Genomic DNA, 20,498 nt, shown 5'->3' with positions numbered 1-20,498 from the left:
GTTGGGAAGAAGTGGGTGATAGAAAACTGTTCGGCCCAGATCTTGTAGAGGAGACTACAACCAAAGTAATTAAGATCAGGAAGAACATTCAGATGGCTCAGAGCAGGGAAAAGAGTTATGTGGACACCCAGAGGAGGGATTTGGAATTTGAAAAAGGCGATCGGGTGTTCCTTAAGGTCACTTCTTTCAAGCGAATCAGTAGATTTAGCAAGAGGGAGAAACTAAGCCCCCGGTTTATTGGGTTATTTGAGATCTTAGGCAGAATTAGTACCGCCACCTACATATTGACACTGCCTCTAGAACTTTTAGGGATCCATAATATGTTTCATGTGTCCATGCTATACAAGTATAACCCAGACCCCTCTCATATCTTGGCCCACAAGTCTCTTTCACTCTAGGAGGATCTGTCCTACGAGGAAGTACCGGTTGATATTGTGGACTGAAAGAGCAAATTACTACGCAACCAAAAAATTCCTTTTGTTAAGGTCATATGGCAGAATCACACATCGAGAGATGCCACATGGGAGCTAGAATCAGATTTCAGAGCCCAATATCCCTAGTTGTTTGATTTTGAGTGAGAGAGACAAATTTGAGGGACCAAATTTCTTTTAAGGAGGGGAGAGTTGCAATGTCAAATTTCAATTTAATGTAAATTAAATTAATTTATGCAATTTTTTAATTTTTTTAATTTTAATTTAGTGTAAAAATGAAGAAATTTTGATGGATGATAGAATTGAAAACGATTTTGGAAAAAATGGGTGAAATTTTGGGTTCTTGAGGTATTTTTAAAAGAAAAATTGAAAAACAAGGGTCAAAATACAATTTAGAAAACTTGTACCACGTAGGATGCCCGGTCAGCAGTCCCGACAAATCAGAACGCGCTGTGTGGCAACAAATGATGATGCAGTGCCACACTCCGCCACACGGACGATCTGTGTGCTCGCGATTGCATGGCCCAGATCTATTTCCGTGCGCACGGACGACCTGGATGTGTTCTCTCCCCAAACGCGATCGAACAGTCAAATTTAAATACGATCGGACAGTTCAAATTAGATCGTAATAAACACCCCAGATTAGATCGCGATAAACGGTCCAGATTCACTCCTTATTTAATCGCAATCGAACGGTACAGATCAAACACAATGGACGGCCCAGATTGAATGGGATGGATAAAAATGACCCTCTTCACACCAAACTCTAACCCTAGCCACCAGAAACCCTCGCCAAAGAAGAAGACCCAGCCACCAAGAAGGAGAGTCCCCGCCACCTGTTATCGCGCCAGAGCTATTTTCGACCGCCAAAAAATGTAAAAATATATCCTTTTGCTTTAAATTCAATTTTAAACACCCTTATGGCCAAATTGGAGCAAAGGGACGAACCGATTGGCCGAAAATTGCGGGCAAAGCCTAACAGCGCCGCCGCGAAAAGTTTCACAAAACGTATCCGATGAGGCCCTTCCCGATTCCTGTTCGGCATAATTTTTCTACCATTATGATTTCTATTTTCTTCTCTACAGGTTGATCGGAGCAAAACATCCAATCGCAACGTGAGCCAGAGGAGCCGCCGCACCGGAGAGCCCCGTTGCTAGTGAGTTTCAATTTTTTGTATTTTTTCTACCAACCAAGACCCCTTAATGTATTTTCTCGCAGGAGTTGATGCAAAATCGGTCGAATTTGGCCTAAAACGGGCAAAAATGGCCGACCCGAGGCGGACCAAGGTGGCGACGTCGCCAGAATAAAGCGGAGCCACCTTGTTGGAATTTTGGAATTGGCCAAAATTGGGTCTTGAGACTTATTTTAGAATTTTTGAGAAATTTATAGGTACTTATAGCGCGTTTTAATTTCCGAAGAAAAATTTAGAGAATCCGGAGACCGCCGGTAGGTGTAGTAAACAAGTTTTACTTTTCGGGCATCGAATTGAGCAAGAATCCCTCACCCTATTCTCTGTTATGGAATTGAAGTCAAATTAACAATAATACGGTATTTTGTACAATTTAGAAAATGTCTATAATTAATTACGGGTTACTAATGGAGCCACAACCGGAAATTATTCTCTGTTGATTTCTGATTTATTTTACAGATTGAATGCACAATAATATCTAATTTATCGATTTTATGGTTTTGAATGTATGTATTGCTGCCTTATGTGACTACTGTTAAACTGAAAAATCGAGATATGATTGCATTCCCTGATGCATGTTTGTTTGTTTATGTGATTACAGTTGAATTGATAAACTGGAGATTAAAGGTAAATGGGAACTGTGTGATTAAGTGAATGGATAAAACGACTGCCTTGCTCGATATCCTGAGAGATGGTGGACAGATCAGGTACAATAGGGAATCCTATCGTCAACATTATCTCATATTGGGCGAGGTATCGAGACTTGGTAATTTGGCGTTCATACTGGATGGGGTATGGGAACGGCCCGCTTCACCCTCGAAGTATTGAGGTTTAGTAATTTGGTGCTCATACCGGAAGGGGTATAGGGACGACTCGTTAATTGATAATGTTAAAGGAAATGGTTGACCTGTAGTGGGGACATATCTATGAACCTCCATGAATATTAGCAGGCTTATGAAAAAGGGATAGTTGTTGTTTGATTTATGGAATATGGATTTATAATGTGTGCATGTTACCGATTGCATATGAAATAATGATAAGTGTTATGTTATTATCTCTATAGGTTGTTTTTATAAATCTCGTTGCGGTAAGTGGACGGTAAATAATTTTATTATTAATAAATGTATTTGTTTAATTAAGTGCTCCATTAATTGTTTTGATTTTCTACCAACCTTCATTTCTGTGTCGGTGAGTAGTATGATATTCTTACTGAGGTAGTGTAGCTCATTTCTTATTTAACCATTTTAGATCAAGCGGACCAGGATAAAGTCTGATCCACAAGAGGGTTGCGAGTAGGATACTAGTTTCATTTATTTTCTGTTTATTTCCTTATTTTTTTGTATTTCTTTCAAAAAGATAATCCTCGTAGCACTATTCAGTACTTTAAATTATTGTGTAAGGAATGTAAAGTTTAACCATTTATTTCACTTTCGCGCTTAATTTATAATTTATTTTCTTTGAAAATTCCGGGATCGTTACATGATAAGTCTTCTGTTGGGTTTCCCGTGGCTCATTATTTTTTTCTGAGAGGAACAATTTATATACCTGGAAGAAAAATAAAAAGGAAAGGGAAAATTGTGTCTAGTACTACTTTGGAGGTGAGGAAGTCATTTACTGAGATTTTCCATTTCTTATGTAAGAAATCTTTTTAAGCATTGCTTTCTCATTAGAGAAAAAAGGACCTGGGCATCGGTTTATTACAACTGATGTTGAGCTTGGTGATTTACTATTTGAAGAGGAAAGTATTGGGGAAGAAGCTTGTGTTAGATTTTTTTATTATAGCAGCTAGGGTTTTCTCACCTCTCCGTCATTGTAACCATTTTCTGTTGTGTTCATAATTTTTGCAGAATCTTTTTTTTTTATGTTTCTAGTTTTTGTAGGCTATAAATACTCTATAGATTATTTCTTCATCATGGTATATTTTGCACATAAAAGATCTTTCCGATTGAAGTCTTTCTTGAGTATTTCTTCATCTTTTCTCCTTCATTTTCTCCTCATTCTTCTCTTTTCTTTAAGTAATCTTTTCCTCATCTACTTACACTATAATAGTTATCAAACATACCTGACAATTATTATTGTGTTTGATCTTCATAAGGAATTGTTTTCCTAAATTAAGCAAATTATTGGACAAACACCCTAATTCTCATATTTAATTTATATATTTTGTACAAACTAACTTTGGTAGCCAGAAAAAAAATAGCCTTAACATTTTGGCAATCGTACACTCTCTCTCCTAGTCCAAGACACTCATCCAACCACGCTTGCAACCAGGCCATGCAGTTGGCAACAGGCTGTTTGTCTTTATACATTATAAATAGATACTTATATTAATAAAATAAATCAAAGTACTAAAAGAAAATAAAATGTTAAAGAGAAAATAAATAAGGATGTTAGAAATGAAATAATTAACAGTATTAGAACAGAAATAAATCGTGTTCAAAAGAAAAATTATCTCTTTTGCAACAAATTATTTATTTATTTTTTATATTATAAAATTATGTGTGTTTGTACAATTTAATAAAATATACATTAATCAAAAAATTATTTTCAACATGGTATCAGAGACAAATTATGATATTGAAACATGTGGTTTATGAGCTTATCGTGCTTCTATGAGGTTACGAAAAGTTTACTGAATTTTATCATCGAGAGAAAGAATGAACAATCTAGCGTACATTATCATTTGATCAGACTAAAATTTTTATTTCCTGAATTCTTGTTATTGTTTCTGGTCACTCTTTTCTTCATTCTTCTTGATGAGCTTCTTTTTATCTGTAAAAATTATGGAATGAGACTTTTCTGTGACAACATAATTTAACCCCCGGTATAACATTATCATCAGAGAAAATGGATAGTAGGGCAAAAAGGTTACATGGTTCTGGATCCATGAGGGAAAGATAATAAGGACATATGTCTTTCCCTCATGAGTCCAAAATCAGAAAACCCCTCTGTCCTGTTGTCTCTACTTTTTTTATGACGATGTTGCACTGAAGCTAAAATATAATGCCACAGAGAAATCTCAATCTATATTTTCTATATATGAGAATAAGGTCATCAATAAGAAGGAAGAAAAGAGTAGCCAAAAACAGCAATAAAAACTCATAAAAGAAAAGTTGCAGTCTGATCCAAGGATGATGCGTGCTAAGCCTTTCATGCTTCCTCATTGAATTGTTGTGAATGGCAATGTCGATGGCTTGATCAACCTCATATTCTCTTGACTGAATCTTGTGTTCTGGATACAATACAATCTGCTAGTAAGGTGTCCCTTTATATCAAGAATACCAATAAAGTTGTCATGTTAATTGAGTCTTGTCCAATTACAAGTGATGATGTTTTTTCACTCTCATATTGATTTAAAAAATATGGATAGCGTTTAGTGAAAATAGCCAAGATGAGTTATGCAGCTCTATCTTGTTAGCTAAATACTGCAAAAAAGAAGGTTTATGTGTATACAGAACTCATACCATACCATATCCATTATGTTATTTATTGCTTAGCAAATATTCTTTTTTCGTTTTTTAAGTTCTTTCAATTGTTATTTAAGTCACCATATTATGAGTTCAAACAAGGTTGCAAGCTGCAATCTCAATCATGTTAGTATCATGTATATGTATAACCTAATTTATGAAATGTATGTATTTTCGTTAAAACATATTATGCCACTAAAATAGTCAGAAACCTCAAAACTCACTTGAAATCAATTCAACTAATTCAATTGCTATAATTATTTGTATTACAAAATTTTATTTTGTTAATCCGTATCCATTTATATAGCAACTCCTTTTACTAATAATTTAACATTAAATTCAGGTGTTAAATTAAATTCATAGTATGAAATTTTCACTTCGCTATTCTTATAAATGGGATGCTACTAGTACTAATTAATAACCTTGTGAATTTTGTAAAAGTATCATCAGTTGAGCATAACAACCAAGAAGACACTTGGTTTTGTGGTGTTGTAGATGAAGATATCTGGTTGGGGAATTTGATCGAGCACCTTGTGTGCATTAGAGAGAGACGCGAAGCTCGATCCCACAAGCGTTTTGAGAAGTTTATGAACAGTGATGGGGTGCAGGATCAGGCTTGTCATGATCAATTGAGCATGAGCTTGTTTGATTTGATTCAGTGATCTGCAACAATCAAGGAGAAAGTGTAACGACCCCGAAAATTTAAAATGAAATATGTATGTTAAAAATGTCAAATGCGGAAGCGAAGTCAAAATTTTGATTAACATCCCTTACACTAAAACCAAAAACATGCTCAAAATATAAAAGATCAAACTAACTAAAAGAGAAACTCGAAAGTAAAAGCTATGAATATGACTATGGAGTCTTTAAGCGTCCCCTTCGTCGTCTTCCTGCGGAACGGGCTCGGGAACAATGTCTTCCTGATCTGAAATGATTAAATAATGAATGAGCTACACTAGCCCAGTAAAGACATCACAATATCTCACCGTCACGGAAGTAAAAGTGGGTAGAAAACACAAAAAGACCAATGGAGCATAATTTACAACAAATCCTTTTATCAATAATAAAACCTTTACCATCCACTTACCTCGGTGAAATTCATAAAACAATATACGAAAGCAATAACATTATCATCATCATGAAATCATATAAACTGTATAACATAATACTTATCACGCCTTTTGTAATTCAATCATTACACAACATATTTTTCCTCTTTTACCAGCCTACTAGTATCCATGGGGATCCATAAGGGTCCCGCTACCCGTGAACCCTTAACACTTGTAATCAGATTTCAGGACCGTCCCCATACCCCGTCCGGTATGGGCGCCAAAACTATAAACCTCAATACCCCGTCCGGTATGAGGGTGAAACGGGCCGTCCCCATACCCCGTCCGGTATGGGCGCCAAAACACATAGGGTCTCCATACCCTGTCCGGTATGAGAGACCACAATCCCGGTAGGGTTCCCTACGGACCCGGTCCGTCCACCATCTCCCAAGATATCTAGTCAGGCTGATCACATTGTACAATTATCAATTTACATAACCTTTCATTCCCCTTTTTCCTCAGTCAGCATCAATAATTTATGTCAAACAAGACAACATACAGCATCGGTTTCTCGGTCATTCAACCCATAATCAATAAAACAGTAAAATATGCACACGAAACTATGAAATGAAAACATTTGATAGGAAATAGGGTGAGGGGTCCTTACTCGTTTCGGGGTCTGAACACGGCTTCACAGTGCGCCTACAGGCTGTCCCTAATTATCCCTGAATTTTTTTCGGGGAACTGAAACGCACTACTGGTACCTGCACGTGTTCCAAAAAATCTCAAATTAGACCCAGGGCCCCTTTTGGCCAATATCGCAATTCCGGCACGGCGGCTCCGCCGTGCTCCGGCAACGGCCACACTTACATCGGTCCCTGTGATAAAACAACCCTAGGGCCCTCGGGGGGCCAAAAAAATTACTAAAAACCGAAGCTTACCGGCGGCGGTGCACTCGGGTGCGGCGGCTCTCCGACAAGGTTTGTGTTTTGGTGATTCGACTCCGATCAACCTGTAGAGAAAAGAATGGTGATCACGGTGATATAAAAATTGCATCAAACAGAGGCCGGGAAGGGCCTCATCGGAGGCAAAAACCGAGGAGGGGCGCGGCGGCGCCGCTGGGTTTCGGCCGTGTTTTTCGGCCGTTTGGCCGGGATTTTGGCTCCGATTTTGGCCACAGGGGAACTCAGCGTGGAAAAACGAGTCAAGGATATGAAATTTACCTCGATCGGCGGTCGTAAATCTCCCCGGTGCGGCTGCGGGTGGCGGCGGCGGCCAGCTCCTCCGGCGTCTGGTTCGTCTTCTCCAGCGAGGGCAGGCGGCTAGGGTTTTTGTGGTCAGGTGTGGGGGTTCTATTTATACCCTTTTGCCTTTTGATCTCAGCCGTCCATTTTGATTAAATCTGGACCGTTCGTTTTTTATTGAATATAGGCCGTCCGTAAGATTGCATCTGGGCCGTCCGTGCGCGCGGGGACGCATCTGGGCCGTCCGATCGCGCGCACGCGGATCGCCAACGTGGCCCGTCCCCGGGTCGACATGGTCTTGCCACGCGGCAGGTCCTGGTTGGCCAGGGCTGCTGACTGGGCCGCTGACGTGGCTGCTGACGTGACGCTCTTTTTTTTTTTAAATTAAACTTAATAAATAAAATTAATAATAAAATCACAAAAATACCCAATTGTTTGGGCGTTACAGAAAGACTGTGTTTTGGTGCGAATTCAATGTTCTTCGGAGAGTTGAGATACAACACCCTCTCATTTTTTCCTCAACGATTAAAAGAGCGAATGAGCAAATGAGTGTCGGTACATTATACAGAAATTACATTATTTTAAAAATAAAATATAAATATCATATTCTCTCAACTATTATATGCTATAGTTTTTATAATTTATTTATTAAAAAATTATATAACCAGTACTATAAAATAAAAATACGACAATACATTATATAACACCAATAATAATTTTTTATTTTTATTAATAATCAAATATATATTTATATGTATTTATGCTATTTTTTATTACTGTAAAAATAATAATTATAAATATATTTATATTATAGAAAGTAAATTCATATCTTTATTAAAAAATATTTTATATGAGAATTCTAGCTAGTAGAGGAGCACTGAGAATTGCAGTTTATTCATATTTTTTGTTAAAAAATATTATTAAATATTTGTTAAAAAAATAAATATGTGATATATAAAAAATTGAAAAAATTCAAAATTTTATTTTGATACAAACATTTAAAATAAAAAAAGCATATAACAAATAGCTCAGGCAGTTAAAATTTTTAATAATGCATTAAATTTAATTTACTTCAAAATTTATTATGTTTAACTTGTGTAATAACTAAATAAGTAATACTTAATAACTATTTATAAATGTGCTTAAAATTTGATGTAACTAATAAATGATTATATGACTTTTAATACATATATGAATATTTTTTATTGATGTAAAAATTAATTCTATTAATATCAGTAAGAATATATATATATTTCTATTAAAAAAATTTAAAGATTTAATTGTCTAGGTTGAAAAATTAAAAAATTCGTATTTTATTTTATTATTATGTATAAAATATTATGTGAATAATATTAAACTAATACAAAAAAGCTGATTCATAATTAGAAAAAAATAACATTTAGCATAAGGAATAATGAAGAAAATATTACTAATTACAGTTCATTAAAAAAAGAATATTAATAAAAATATATTTTATTACGAAAAAAAAAGAAGTGGGTGCACAGCTGAAGGCGGTGATAGTATAAAACGCGGTATCTCACATTTTTCAATCAACGGTTAGGATTTAATCTAGCAGTAGCGATGCGATTAACGGTCAAGAAAAGAACGACCCCCTCTTCTGTCTTAGGCCCTCTGTATATATTCTTTCTGTCGCTTCGCTCTCGCATCTCGCTTTTGGCTTCTCTGCTTCTTCTCGCTGCATCGCTGTTTTCTTTTTGGGGGCTAAGGTTCCAGGCCTCTCAATCTCTATGTATGTTTGGTTTAGCTAGGGTTTCTTCTGTATTTATTAACTGTTCGTAGACTATCTTCTCGTCGTGCGGTTCAGAGTTTTCGTTTTTCCTTTTGCATTCTTTAGCATGTCGGGTTCAATTTTAAGGTCTCTTAAGGAGAATTTGGAGTTCTTTGTATCGCAGTAATGAATCTTTCTTTTTTCTTGATTGGAGTCTTGGTTGTCCAGGGTCCTTTTTTTTTGTTTGGGGTTGGGGGGGGGGGGGGGGGGGGTTGTTGTCTTTTCTCGATCTTTATTGTTTTTTTAGTGCGTCAATTTTCTGTTCGTTGCTCCAAGGTGCATCGATTGTTTTCTTGATGTGCTGTTATTTTTCTTTTCCAGATCTTTTATTCCTTGGATTGAATCAGCTTTCTTTCTATCCAAGTTTACTTCAATTGGGCGAAAACTACGTCTAAATTTTCAAAACTTGCTGTGCGTTATTCGTATTCGCTCTGTTATATGTATTTCTGTAGTTTTGGTGGGTAGTGCATTCTTTATCATTTTATTTCAAGTATTTAACTTCTTCATTGGTTTAACTCGGCTTGGTTTGTTTCGATGATAAATCGTGTTGATTGTTTCGTTCTTCAACAGGGTTTACTCTGCCTGCCAAATGTCTTTTGATCTCTGCCAGCGTAATTCATTTCTCCTCCAGTACAACATTGGTTTTATGAGCCGGGGAAGGTTGTGTTGCTTGCGGAGGATCATGTTTCCGCATTGGACTTGACAAGTCCTCTGTTGGGTTTTCTGTGGCTCATTGTTTCTTTCTTGGAGGAACAATTTATATACCTGGAAGAAAAATCAAAGAAATGGGAACAATTTATATACTGGTTGTGAGGAAAGCGTTTACTGCAATCTTATATTTCTTATCAAAGGAATCTTTTTAAGCATTGCTTTCTCAATGGGGGAGAAAACTACAATGTTGAACTTGTGACATCCTATTTGAAGAGGAAAGTACTAGTGAAGAAGCTTGTGTTAGGTCATTCTGTTGGAGCGGCTAGGGTTTTCTCACCTCTCTGTCGTCGTAACCATTTTCTGTTGTGTTGATAATTTTTTTAATGTTTCTACTTTTTGTAGGCTATAAGAACTCTGTAGATTATTTCTTCAACATGGTAAGTTTTTCTTTCGTATTTCTTCCTCTTTTCTCCAGGTAATATTTTTCTCATCTTCTTACACTATAACAGCTATCGAGAATATGTCAAACGTACCTTAAATTGGACAAACACCTCATTTCTCATATTTAACTTGTGGGTAGCCAGCAAAAAAATAACCCTAACATTTTGGCAATGGTACACTCTCTCTCCTAGTCCAAGACACTCATCCAGCCACGCGTGCGGACCAGGTCATGCATTTAGCAACAGGCGTGGGTTTTATACATTGTTGATAGATATTTATGTGTTAAACAAAAAAAAAAAATCTCAGAGTATTAATAAATCAAAATGTTAGAAAGAATATAAATCATGTTAAAAAAAAAAATTATATTTTTTGTAATTAATTAATTATTTTTTTATATATTAAGAAATTTTTTCTGTCTTTACTATTTAATGAAATATAAATTAATCATGAAATTATTTTTAATGTGGTATTAAAAATAGGTTTTGATTTTGAGACTTGTGAGTTATGAGTCCATTGCGCTTCTACGACGTCACGAGAAGTTCACTGAATTTTATCATGTAGAGAATGCAAAAGAGATTTAGCGTGCATTATCCTTTGATCGATTGAAACTTTTTTTTCACGAGTTTTGGCTGCTGCTTCTGGTCACTCTCTTCTTCTTTCTTGATGAGTTTTTTTTCATATGTAGAAATTATAAACCTTTATGACAACGTAGTTTAATCTTAATATAACATTGTCATAAGAGAAAGTGGATAGTAAGACAGAGAGGTTCCATAGTTCTCGATCCATGAGGAAAAAAAAAAACATGTGTCTTATTATTTGATGACGATCCCTCGTGAATCAAAAATCACATGTTGTCCACCTCTTTGATGACGATGTTGTACTGAGACTAAAACATATTGCTGCAGAGGAATCTCAATTTACATTTTCTACATATGAAAATAAAACTCATCATGAAGAACAGAGTAACCTAAAGCAGCAGCGAAAACTCATGAAAGAAAAGTTTCAGCTTGATCTAAGGATGATGCATGCTAAGTCTCTCATGCTTCCTCATTGAACTACTATGAATGGGAATGCCGATAGCTTGATCAACCTCATATTCTCTTGACTGAATCTTGTGTTTCGAATACAATACAATATGCTCGTGAAGTGTTCCTTCTTGGGGGAGTTTCTTTCACTCTCATATCGATTTAGAGAAGATGGATAACATTCAAATAAAATGGCCAAGATGAGGTATGCAGCCTGTTATGAAGTTCTATCTTGTCGGCTAAATATTGCATGAAAGAAGGTTTATGTGTATACAAAACCTATACCCAGTATATTATGTTGTTTGTTGGTTAGTAAATGTTCTTTTTTTATTTTGTTTTTTAAGTTCTTTCTACTGTTATTTAATTTAGCTCTTCCTCGCCATATTATAAGTTCAAACAATGTTGCAAATTTATGTTTACCTATTGATATATAAATATATATATATATATATATATATGAGTTTTCAATCATGCTAAGAATGTTGATTCTGAATTTATGAATTTGGGCTTAAATGATTTCAATCATGTTGAGAATGTTAAAATACTATCTTTTCTTTTTTTTATAAAAGATTATGAATTTTTTTTTTATAAAAAATTATGAATTAAATTTGAATTCTATATTTTAATGTATTCTTAGGAAAAAATTATCATATTATTAATATGTATGTATATAATTTAATTAATAAAATATATGTATTTTAATTAAAAAATATTATAATCATTAAAATAGTCGAAAACCTCAAAACTCACTGGAAATCAATTCAAGTAATTCAATTGCCATAATTATTTGTACTACAAAACTTTATTTTGCTAGTCCATACTCATCACTAATAATTTAACTTAAAACTCAGCTGTTAAATTAAATTCATAGTGTGAAATTTTTATAACGATATTCATAAAAATAGGATGCTATTAGTCCTATAATATATATATATATATATATATATATATTAATAACCCTTTGAATTTTGTAGAGTATCATCCGGTTAGTATAACAACCAGAAGACACTTGGTTTTGTGTGTGAGGAACAAGCCAAATCCATATATGGGAGGGTGAGAAGAAAATCAACATCCAAGAAGTATTCATCTGAAATTTTCAGAGCCACTATTTTTTTTTTTATTTGAGAAGTTTAGATAGGATAAGGGTTCAAAATTACTTATTTCCACACAAATTTCCTTTTTTTTTTTTTTTTTTTTTGTTTAAAAGAACTGTGGAAAGAAATTTAATGGGTTTATGTCAATTTCTCATTTATCACTTCATTTTATTTTATTTTTATTTATCTTGTTAATGCGTACGCGTAGCCTATGATATATATAACATATACAACCTTTCTTTCCTGCTTTCTCTTCTCTCTGTGCCAAAGGAAGATATAAATGGAGTTCAATGCAGATATTAACCAGCGAATTGCAACAATCTCAGCTCATCTCCGACCTTCAACTCCGCAGGTTTTCATTTATTTTTTTCTGTTTAGTTTCAGTTCAATTAAAACAAAGAAATTTCAGGTCACCCAAATGGAATATGGTCAGGACTTAAACCATCAAGTTTTTATAGGGAATTTTGCGTAGTGGTATGGTAAATCTGGATACCCATTAGTCTATGGAATCTTATCAGTTTCTCTTTTCTCTGTGTCTTCCAAACCATTTTCTTATCTGCCAAACAAATACCCAGAACTTAAAAATTCGTTATTATTTCTGAATCTTTATTGAAATTTATTTTAGATGGAGGAAAGTTTCGGTGTAGCTCGTGGTGATTGCCGGTCAAAAGGAGGAGCTCCAGGGTTCAAGGTTGCTATCTTGGGTGCTGCTGGAGGCATTGGCCAACCCCTGGCAATGTTAATGAAAATGAATCCTCTGGTCTCAGTTCTTCATCTCTATGATGTTGTTAACTCTCCTGGTGTCACTGCTGATCTTGGTCACATGGATACTGGCGCTGTGGTAATTACCTTTTGTCATCACAGATTTTTACAGGCTCGTATGATTCAACACATGCATATATATATATATATATATTTCAACTATCCCTTCACTAAATGATTGGTGCTTTACGCGAGGTTATGGCTTCGAGTCGTTCTTGCTAGAAAGTTGTGAAATAAATGGTGGGCATATGTCAAGTAATTAATATAACAATAAGAATTTTCAGTTAATATATCTTGGGTTTTGGTATAGGTAAGGGGATTTCTGGGGCAGCCACAGCTAGAGAGTGCTCTCACAGGAATGGATCTTGTGATTATACCTGCTGGTGTGCCAAGGAAGCCTGGAATGACAAGAGATGATCTTTTCAACATCAATGCTGGCATTGTCAGGACACTTTGTGAGGGAATTGCCAAGTGCTGCCCTAATGCCATCGTTAACTTGATAAGTAATCCGGTGAATTCTACTGTTCCGATAGCAGCAGAGGTTTTTAAGAATGCTGGCACGTACGATCCCAAGCGGCTGCTAGGAGTTACAACTCTTGATGTTGTGAGAGCAAACACTTTTGTGGTATCTATGCTTCTTTCAATCAAATTTTTCATGGTTTTTGATATATGTATGTTACATTATTAATTGCATATTAATATAGTATGAGAAGTTATAATGATATACATGTATTATATTCAGCCCGAGGTTGAGCGAGTATTAGAATTTGTAAGGGTTTTTATGTATATATTCAACTCTATCACTCACCAAATGGTTCCTAGAGAACTAAACTAGTTTTATACTTTTCAATGTTCATCATAAGTTACTTCATGTAATATGCTCCTGACTACCTTGCAGGCAGAAGTTCTTGGACTGGATCCAAGGGAAGTTGATGTTCCAGTGGTTGGAGGCCATTCTGGAGTCACCATTTTGCCTCTTCTATCTCAGGTCTCAAATAATCATCTTTCAATGAGTCTCCAAGATTGTTTTTAGTTGAAAGCAAATCCAGTTATATGCTTATGTTTTTCTTTTTGAAGAAGAAGCTGTTGTTAGATGTCTATCCTTGCAGGTTAAGCCTCCTTGCACCTTCACTCCAGAAGAAATTGATTACCTGACAAACCGGATTCAAAATGGCGGAACAGAAGTTGTCGAGGTAAAATAAGCTTTTTATGTCAGTATGATATATAGAAAATCATATTCCTTTCTTTACCTTATTTCTTTCTCTTGACTTGAGTTGCATGCAGGCAAAAGCTGGAGCTGGATCTGCTACACTATCAATGGTTGGCCAATATTATCTTGCTCTTCTTTCATTTGCACATTGCATTTGTAAGCTTATTTGCACAAGCAACTAAGGGAAGCATTACAAAAATTTTCCAGGCATATGCTGCTGTTAAATTTGCAGATGCTTGTCTTCGCGGAATGAGAGGAGATGCTGGAATTGTGGAATGTGCATTTGTGGCTTCCCAGGTACTTGTTTCAGTCCTCCAATTTGTGCCATGTTCTTCCAATTATCTGGGTTTGTTTTTTCTCTGAGTAACCAAGATAGTCTTTTGTAGGTGACCGAATTGCCTTTCTTTGCGTCAAAGGTACATCTTGGTCGAACTGGAGCTGAAGAAGTCTATCAACTCGGACCGCTAAATGAATACGAGAGGTGAATATATATGTATAAATGTGTATGTCAAAGAAATGCAGCATAATAAATGTATTTTTCCTTTTGATTGATGATAGCATTTTGCACAGGATTGGTCTGGAGAAAGCAAAGAAAGAGTTAGCAGGGAGCATTCAGAAGGGAATCACATTTATCAAGAAATGATTTGATGTCTTCACCATCGAGTCCTTCTACACGTCTCTTGGAGGGCTTTGTATATCATGTATTTCGCAAGTAGCAGTTTCATGTTGCGTCTAAAACTAAAAAATCTGTGAGAAACCATTCCCTCAAACTGATGTAAAATGACCGCAAAATCATATTTTGATTTCTTAAATGGACACATATCTTATATACAGTGCGGATTTATAATTATAGAGACACCCCATAACTAGACAGATTAAAAAAGGAACAGGAAAAGGAAAAAGAAAATTTTGGGTTTACAGATTATCATATTTAAAAGAAAAAGAAAACTGTTCTCCCCTTGCAATTCTAGTAACTCCAAAATTTGAGTCCCAGAAACTGTATTGATTCATAAGGTTAAAGGGTTGGGAGGGGGATGAACCATAGGTGTGGTGGACAGAGTAACATTTCCAGAAATTACGTTATGTGCCACAGTGTCCTCAACAACAACTGGATCAACTTGCATCACCCTTTCTGGTACAATCTTCTGACCATCAACCTTAGCCAGTACCTCAAAATGCATTCTTACTGTTTCAGGCTTTGTCCTCCATGCTGGAAAACCCTCCCAGTTGACTCCATCTCCTTTCTTCAACTTCTTCTCAATCCCAAAACCGATTTTCACAAATGTCTGAGCTGATACATCTGCTTTTAATAATCTGAAAGAACCTTTCTCTTTGGCCTTAGGACCCAGAACAGAAGAAAGCAACGCCTCGAAACCAACCAAATTAGGGTTTGAACCATTGATGGAAGCAAGAGGCCACATTGTGGTGAAGTGTTTGGGAGTTAAAATCGTCGTGGCTCCTTCTTGAACATTCATTGTGGATAAGTCATCCACGGGTTTATTTTTTGAGATCGAAGATAGTTCCACAAGACCAGGTGCAAGGCGTTTAAGTTTAAGCTTGTTATCTGAAGACGATGGAGAGGAGGGTGCTGTAAGAGAGGTAGGGCCAACAATTCGCAGGGAAAGAAGTGGAGCTACTTGAGAACGGGAAGCATGTCGGAGCTGCTCAGCCAGAGTTAGAAGGCCAGAAGCAAATCCATTGTTAGTTCGGTTTAGGGGAAGTGGGAGGTCAATCGGGTGGCGCAGGCTAACAGTTCTGGCACCTTTTACAGTGACCACAGCACCATCAGCTAAAACTACTTTCTTCAAGAGGCCAGCATCCACATCATGCTGCAGAATTTAAGCAACAAAAAAGTTAATAATCATGTGGAAGTACCAGAAAACAAAGCTCTTCTATGAAAATTGTATAATATATCAGACAGCAGTTCTATTTCTTGATGTGGCAAGACAAAGCAATACTACACTAACAAGGAGATAAAATAACTCAGTGCCTTAAACATAACCTCACCCGTTTCAAATTCAATCAAATAACCTTTAATGATTCAATCAAACAAAGAGGAAAGAATTACTCACTGGTAAGGAAAGGCGCATATCCTTGGCATCCTGGATCCAGATCTCCATGGGACCAGCAAGCTGAAACGGAGCCAAAACCGGCAACCCACGATCGGATTTATGCTTCTCTACCAACCCATGTTCCTCTCCGGGTCTGGCAGGTTCCTCCGTGCGAAAAATGGGCAAGTCAACGTACTCCCATCTATTCACGTCCTCTAGGAGCTTGAACGGAAGCACCTTATTGTCTACTTCCACATCGAATTCATATGCCACAGAATGCCCCACCAGAGCATCTCTCATATCGAATCCGGAGATCTTGAAATCATCAGCCTGGAACCCCAGTCCCTTGAAAATCGCCTCCTTCAAATCCTAAAGTAGAAAATATAATTATCAGAAAAAAGAAAGAAATACCAGTATCCTTTCTTAGACATAAAGGAAAAAGAAATCACATGGTTGATTCTGTGTTTGGTAGCTACAAATTTTAAGCCAGAGAAACAAGTTTTCCAAAATTTCCTTCTGTTTCTACCACATTAATCAAACGGAGAAATTATGAAAGGAAAAACTAAAGCAGATCAAATTATTCAATTTTCGTTCCAAAATCTCAAGATGCTTCCTTCTGTACTTTAATATGAAATTACTGTTTGAATGAAGAATTAAAGATATTCAAATCAAAATAGTTTTGGTTTAGCAGGCGTTTCTCTTTAATTCTAGCAACAACAAAAAAAAACCCACTCCAATCCCCACCCCAATCCTCCTCTTGAACCTTTCGCCGTATTCTCAAGAGACAAACAGAAATTCGATGGTAAAAAAAATTACAACAAGATGATAAAAGGATACTTACAGAGATTGCTTTGGGATAGGAAGGCGCGGAGACCAAACCATGAGACGAAGACAAACTCGCAAATAAAACGAGAACAAGAGCTTGAACGTAAAACCCCGATTTGATAATCATCGTTCAGAGATTGTTGAAAAGATTTCAGATGAGAAAGAGAGGATAGAGATCGCTTTACACAAAATTCTGGAACTTGGGATTTTTGTTGATAGAAGGTGGAAGTGGGGGGAAATATTGAGGTATAAATCAGGATGATTCCAGAAGCTTAAAAATAAGGGGCTGAGGATCCGGGGTGATGATGACGTGGACAACGATAGCCAATGAAAGGAGAGTTACTGATCGCAGGACACTTGCTATTGGTTGCGCATTGTTGTCCTGGCGTTTAATGATCATTTGTATTCAGATGACGTGGGAAAGACGGTTGCTTTTTATGGGGCCCACAGCCGTTACCGTTTTAGCGTGGAGTTATTTCGGCGCGTAAGACCCTTGGCATTTCAGACGACATCGTTTAATAAAACAGCAGCATGGATAAAAAGGGGGTGGCGTCGCCCGGATTCGAACCGGAGACCTTCAGTGTGTTAGACTGACGTGATAACCAACTACACCACGACACCTTTTTTTTCTCTCTGCTTTCAGATTATGTTATGATTCTTAAATCAATGTCTTATCCTAAAAAAAAGGGAACAAATGGCGTCGCCCGGACTCGAACCGGAGACCTTCAGTGTGTTAGACTGACGTGATAACCAACTACACCACGACACCATATTGTTAGCCCTGAAATGATTAATTAATTGTTGAAACAGGAAGGACATCATACTAATAAAAACATTGTAATTTCCCTGTGAAAATGAACATATAAATAAATTTTATTTCCATTACAGGCTTCTTTCTATATGCATCGCTTCAGACAGCTATTTATTAAAAATATAGTAAATATAATTTTTAGATATAACTAAATTGGATTGATTACGTAATTTAAATTTATTAAGTCTCACATGGAAATCTTAACGTGAATTAACAAGTGTATTAAGTGAAAAGCTAATACAAATAAAATTAAAAAAACTGAAGTGTATTTAAACAAAAAAATATAAATCTTTTTTAAAATAAAGTTAAAAGTATATGAATATACTAACTAATTTAATATTTTTTGAAAAATATATAAAATATAAGTATAGTAATTTAATTTGGGTTTAAATCACCTTTGACAACATACACTATACCTCTCTTTTGCCATTAATGATTTAAAGTCAAAACTTCTAAATAGCCTACTAGCCCTATTATATTTTAAAATGTCACATGTTGTTAGTATATATATATATATATGTGTGTGTGTGTGTAAATAGGAAGAATATTCAATCTTTGTCCTACTCTATAATTTAGTGGTGGTTGATCTTCTTTGATTTGTCACTTAACATCCTGTTCCAATTCCGGCCAGGAGTATAGATTTTACATCACTAATTAATCATTATGTTTTATCTATTATTCTAGTCGCTATTCAATATTTTATTTTTCTTTTATAAATAAGAAAGAAAATATTTTTAATATTAGTTCATTGTCTCAACTTCATTTTGACGAATTCAATTGGACTTTGATATAGTTGATGTTGTTATTTAGCTGAGTAAATAATATTAAGTTATATCTTGTATATTAATCTTATGTTATTTTGGTAGCATAAAAAATAAAAGTGCAAACTCATATTAAGAATTTCGAACGTATATATAAAGACCCAAAACTTTGAACAAATAAATCATAATTTAAATGCAAAAATACATAAAAATATTAGAGTTTACATTCCTTACACATAAATTAACATACCTAATAGGATTACAAAAATACATCTTTCACAGCTGTTTATAAAACAAAAAAAGTAATAACATATGAAAATAGTAAATAAATGTTGTAGGGCGGTTAACCTCCACTAACTCTTGGTAATATCAGAGGTGGCACCTACTCATAGCCCTCCTGCTGATCAAAATCTAGATTTTGTTCTTCTTGATCTGAAATGGTTAATAGGGAAGGGGGTAAGCTACACTAACCCAATAAGATATCACACTACTCACCGATACAGGAACCGAATATTGGAAAAAATCATAAAAGCAATCAATGGAGCTCTTAATTTAAGTAAATTCATTTATCATAAGAAAAATCATTTATTGCATACTTACCGTTGCGAGATTTTCAAAATCGACCTATAGAGACAATAACTCAATTAATATTATGATTTTATATTCAAGTGAGTAAGAATAACAACTATTTCTTTTTTATTTTACTTACTGGTATCCCAAGGAGTCCATAGGGGTGTCCCACTACACGTAAACCTAATATCTAAACGTATCAACTAACCGACAATTCTCATACCATCCCTCGATACCCCGTCCGGTATGAGGGTGAATCAGGTCATTCCCATGCCCCATCCGGTATGAGTGTCAATAATATTATCCCTCGATACCTCGTACAGTATGATGTAACATTCACGGTAGGGTTCCCTATATACCCAGTCTGTCCACAATCTCCTAAGATATCTAGTAAGACAACCATTTATTTATTCACATAACCAAATAATTTTTCATTTGCACATTAATTTTAAATTTCACAAATCAATCGTAAATCATGCAAAACAAGCGATATATGCATCAAAGAAGTACAACTGAATTATTTAACTATTTCAATATATTATCATGTATTAAAGCTGTAAAATTAAATAATCTGCTAAACAAGACAAATAAATAACTAACTTGTTTTGCTTCCATTAATGACTTGTAATTATTCTTAAAGTTTTCTAAATTTTATAAAATACCATATTATTGATTATTAAGCTTCAATTCTATAACAAGGAATCAGATGAGAAATTCTTAACTGAATCGGTGTCTAAAATATCGAACTTTCTACTGAGCCTACTGGCAGTCCCCAGGTATGCTGAATTTTCTTGTAGAGATTAAAATACGCTTCACGTACCTAAAAATACCCCAAAAATCTAAAATCAGTATTAAAAATCCTTTTAAGCGAATTTTGGACGGCACCATCACCTGTGAGGGCGATTTGCCTCAGCCTAGCCGTTTTTGGTCAGTTTTGGCAGATTTCAGCTAACTTTATACATATCCCTTCGAAAAAACACATTATGGGGCATCGGTTCACTGAAAAAAAAAATCAAAAAACAAAAACCTACTGGTGGTGGAATTTTCTGGGTGCGACGGCTCCATCCATTCACCTTCGCGGTTGAGAGTTTTTCTTTGGTCAATTTATAAAAACTAAAACGGTGACAC

The 20,498-nt window shown here is 35.5% G+C and overlaps 2 protein-coding genes, 1 long non-coding RNA gene and 2 other non-coding genes across 5 annotated transcripts; 2 read left to right on the top strand and 3 right to left on the bottom strand.

Annotated features, from left to right (window-relative positions):
* Positions 1-8,961: 8,961 nt before the first annotated feature.
* On the top strand, positions 8,962-10,275 carry LOC148253270 (uncharacterized). The gene is made up of 2 exons (XR_015812816.1): positions 8,962-9,130; positions 9,740-10,275. It is a non-coding gene; the product is annotated as an uncharacterized LOC148253270 (long non-coding RNA).
* Positions 10,276-12,572: 2,297 nt separating this feature from the next.
* On the top strand, positions 12,573-15,185 carry PMDH2 (peroxisomal NAD-malate dehydrogenase 2). The gene is made up of 9 exons (XM_022048062.2): positions 12,573-12,732; positions 13,006-13,221; positions 13,453-13,767; positions 14,041-14,130; positions 14,252-14,335; positions 14,427-14,462; positions 14,560-14,649; positions 14,739-14,833; positions 14,923-15,185. Exons 1-9 carry the CDS (start codon positions 12,661-12,663, stop codon positions 14,993-14,995), a joined length of 1,071 nt encoding a protein of 356 aa, XP_021903754.1. The 5' UTR covers positions 12,573-12,660; the 3' UTR covers positions 14,996-15,185.
* Positions 15,134-17,480, bottom strand: TIN1 (tunicamycin induced protein). The gene is made up of 3 exons (XM_022048061.2): positions 17,245-17,480; positions 16,425-16,772; positions 15,134-16,181 (listed from the first exon to the last, which is right to left on the bottom strand). The coding sequence occupies exons 1-3, from the start codon at positions 17,353-17,355 to the stop codon at positions 15,360-15,362; spliced, it is 1,281 nt and encodes a 426-aa protein (XP_021903753.1). The 5' UTR covers positions 17,356-17,480; the 3' UTR covers positions 15,134-15,359.
* A 295-nt stretch (positions 17,481-17,775) lies between these two features.
* On the bottom strand, positions 17,776-17,849 carry TRNAV-AAC (transfer RNA valine (anticodon AAC)). Its single transcript has one exon. It is a non-coding gene; the product is annotated as a tRNA-Val (tRNA).
* Positions 17,850-17,923: 74 nt separating this feature from the next.
* On the bottom strand, positions 17,924-17,997 carry TRNAV-AAC (transfer RNA valine (anticodon AAC)). The gene has a single exon. It is a non-coding gene; the product is annotated as a tRNA-Val (tRNA).
* Positions 17,998-20,498: the final 2,501 nt, after the last annotated feature.

This window comes from Carica papaya, chromosome 6, assembly GCF_054855325.1.
Source record: "Carica papaya isolate Zhongbai chromosome 6, ASM5485532v1, whole genome shotgun sequence".
Taxonomy (NCBI): domain Eukaryota; kingdom Viridiplantae; phylum Streptophyta; class Magnoliopsida; order Brassicales; family Caricaceae; genus Carica; species Carica papaya.
Note: the sequence above shows the minus strand (reverse complement) of the source record. Positions and strands in the feature narration are given on the sequence as shown.

What these genes read in the sequence shown, in the direction of transcription:
- PMDH2 (XM_022048062.2), top strand. Translation starts at nt 12,661, where the DNA reads ATGGAGTTCAATGCAGATATTAACCAGCGAATTGCAACAATCTCAGCT. An exon ending in TCCGACCTTCAACTCCGCAG is followed by an intron (nt 12,733 to 13,005) that starts GTTTTCATTTAT and finishes AATTTATTTTAG; the next exon opens with ATGGAGGAAAGTTTCGGTGT. An exon ending in GCGGAACAGAAGTTGTCGAG is followed by an intron (nt 14,336 to 14,426) that starts GTAAAATAAGCT and finishes AGTTGCATGCAG; the next exon opens with GCAAAAGCTGGAGCTGGATC.
- TIN1 (XM_022048061.2), bottom strand. Translation starts at nt 17,355, where the DNA reads ATGATTATCAAATCGGGGTTTTACGTTCAAGCTCTTGTTCTCGTTTTA. An exon ending in CCTATCCCAAAGCAATCTCT is followed by an intron (nt 16,773 to 17,244) that starts GTAAGTATCCTT and finishes TTTCTACTTTAG; the next exon opens with GATTTGAAGGAGGCGATTTT. An exon ending in ATATGCGCCTTTCCTTACCA is followed by an intron (nt 16,182 to 16,424) that starts GTGAGTAATTCT and finishes TAAATTCTGCAG; the next exon opens with CATGATGTGGATGCTGGCCT.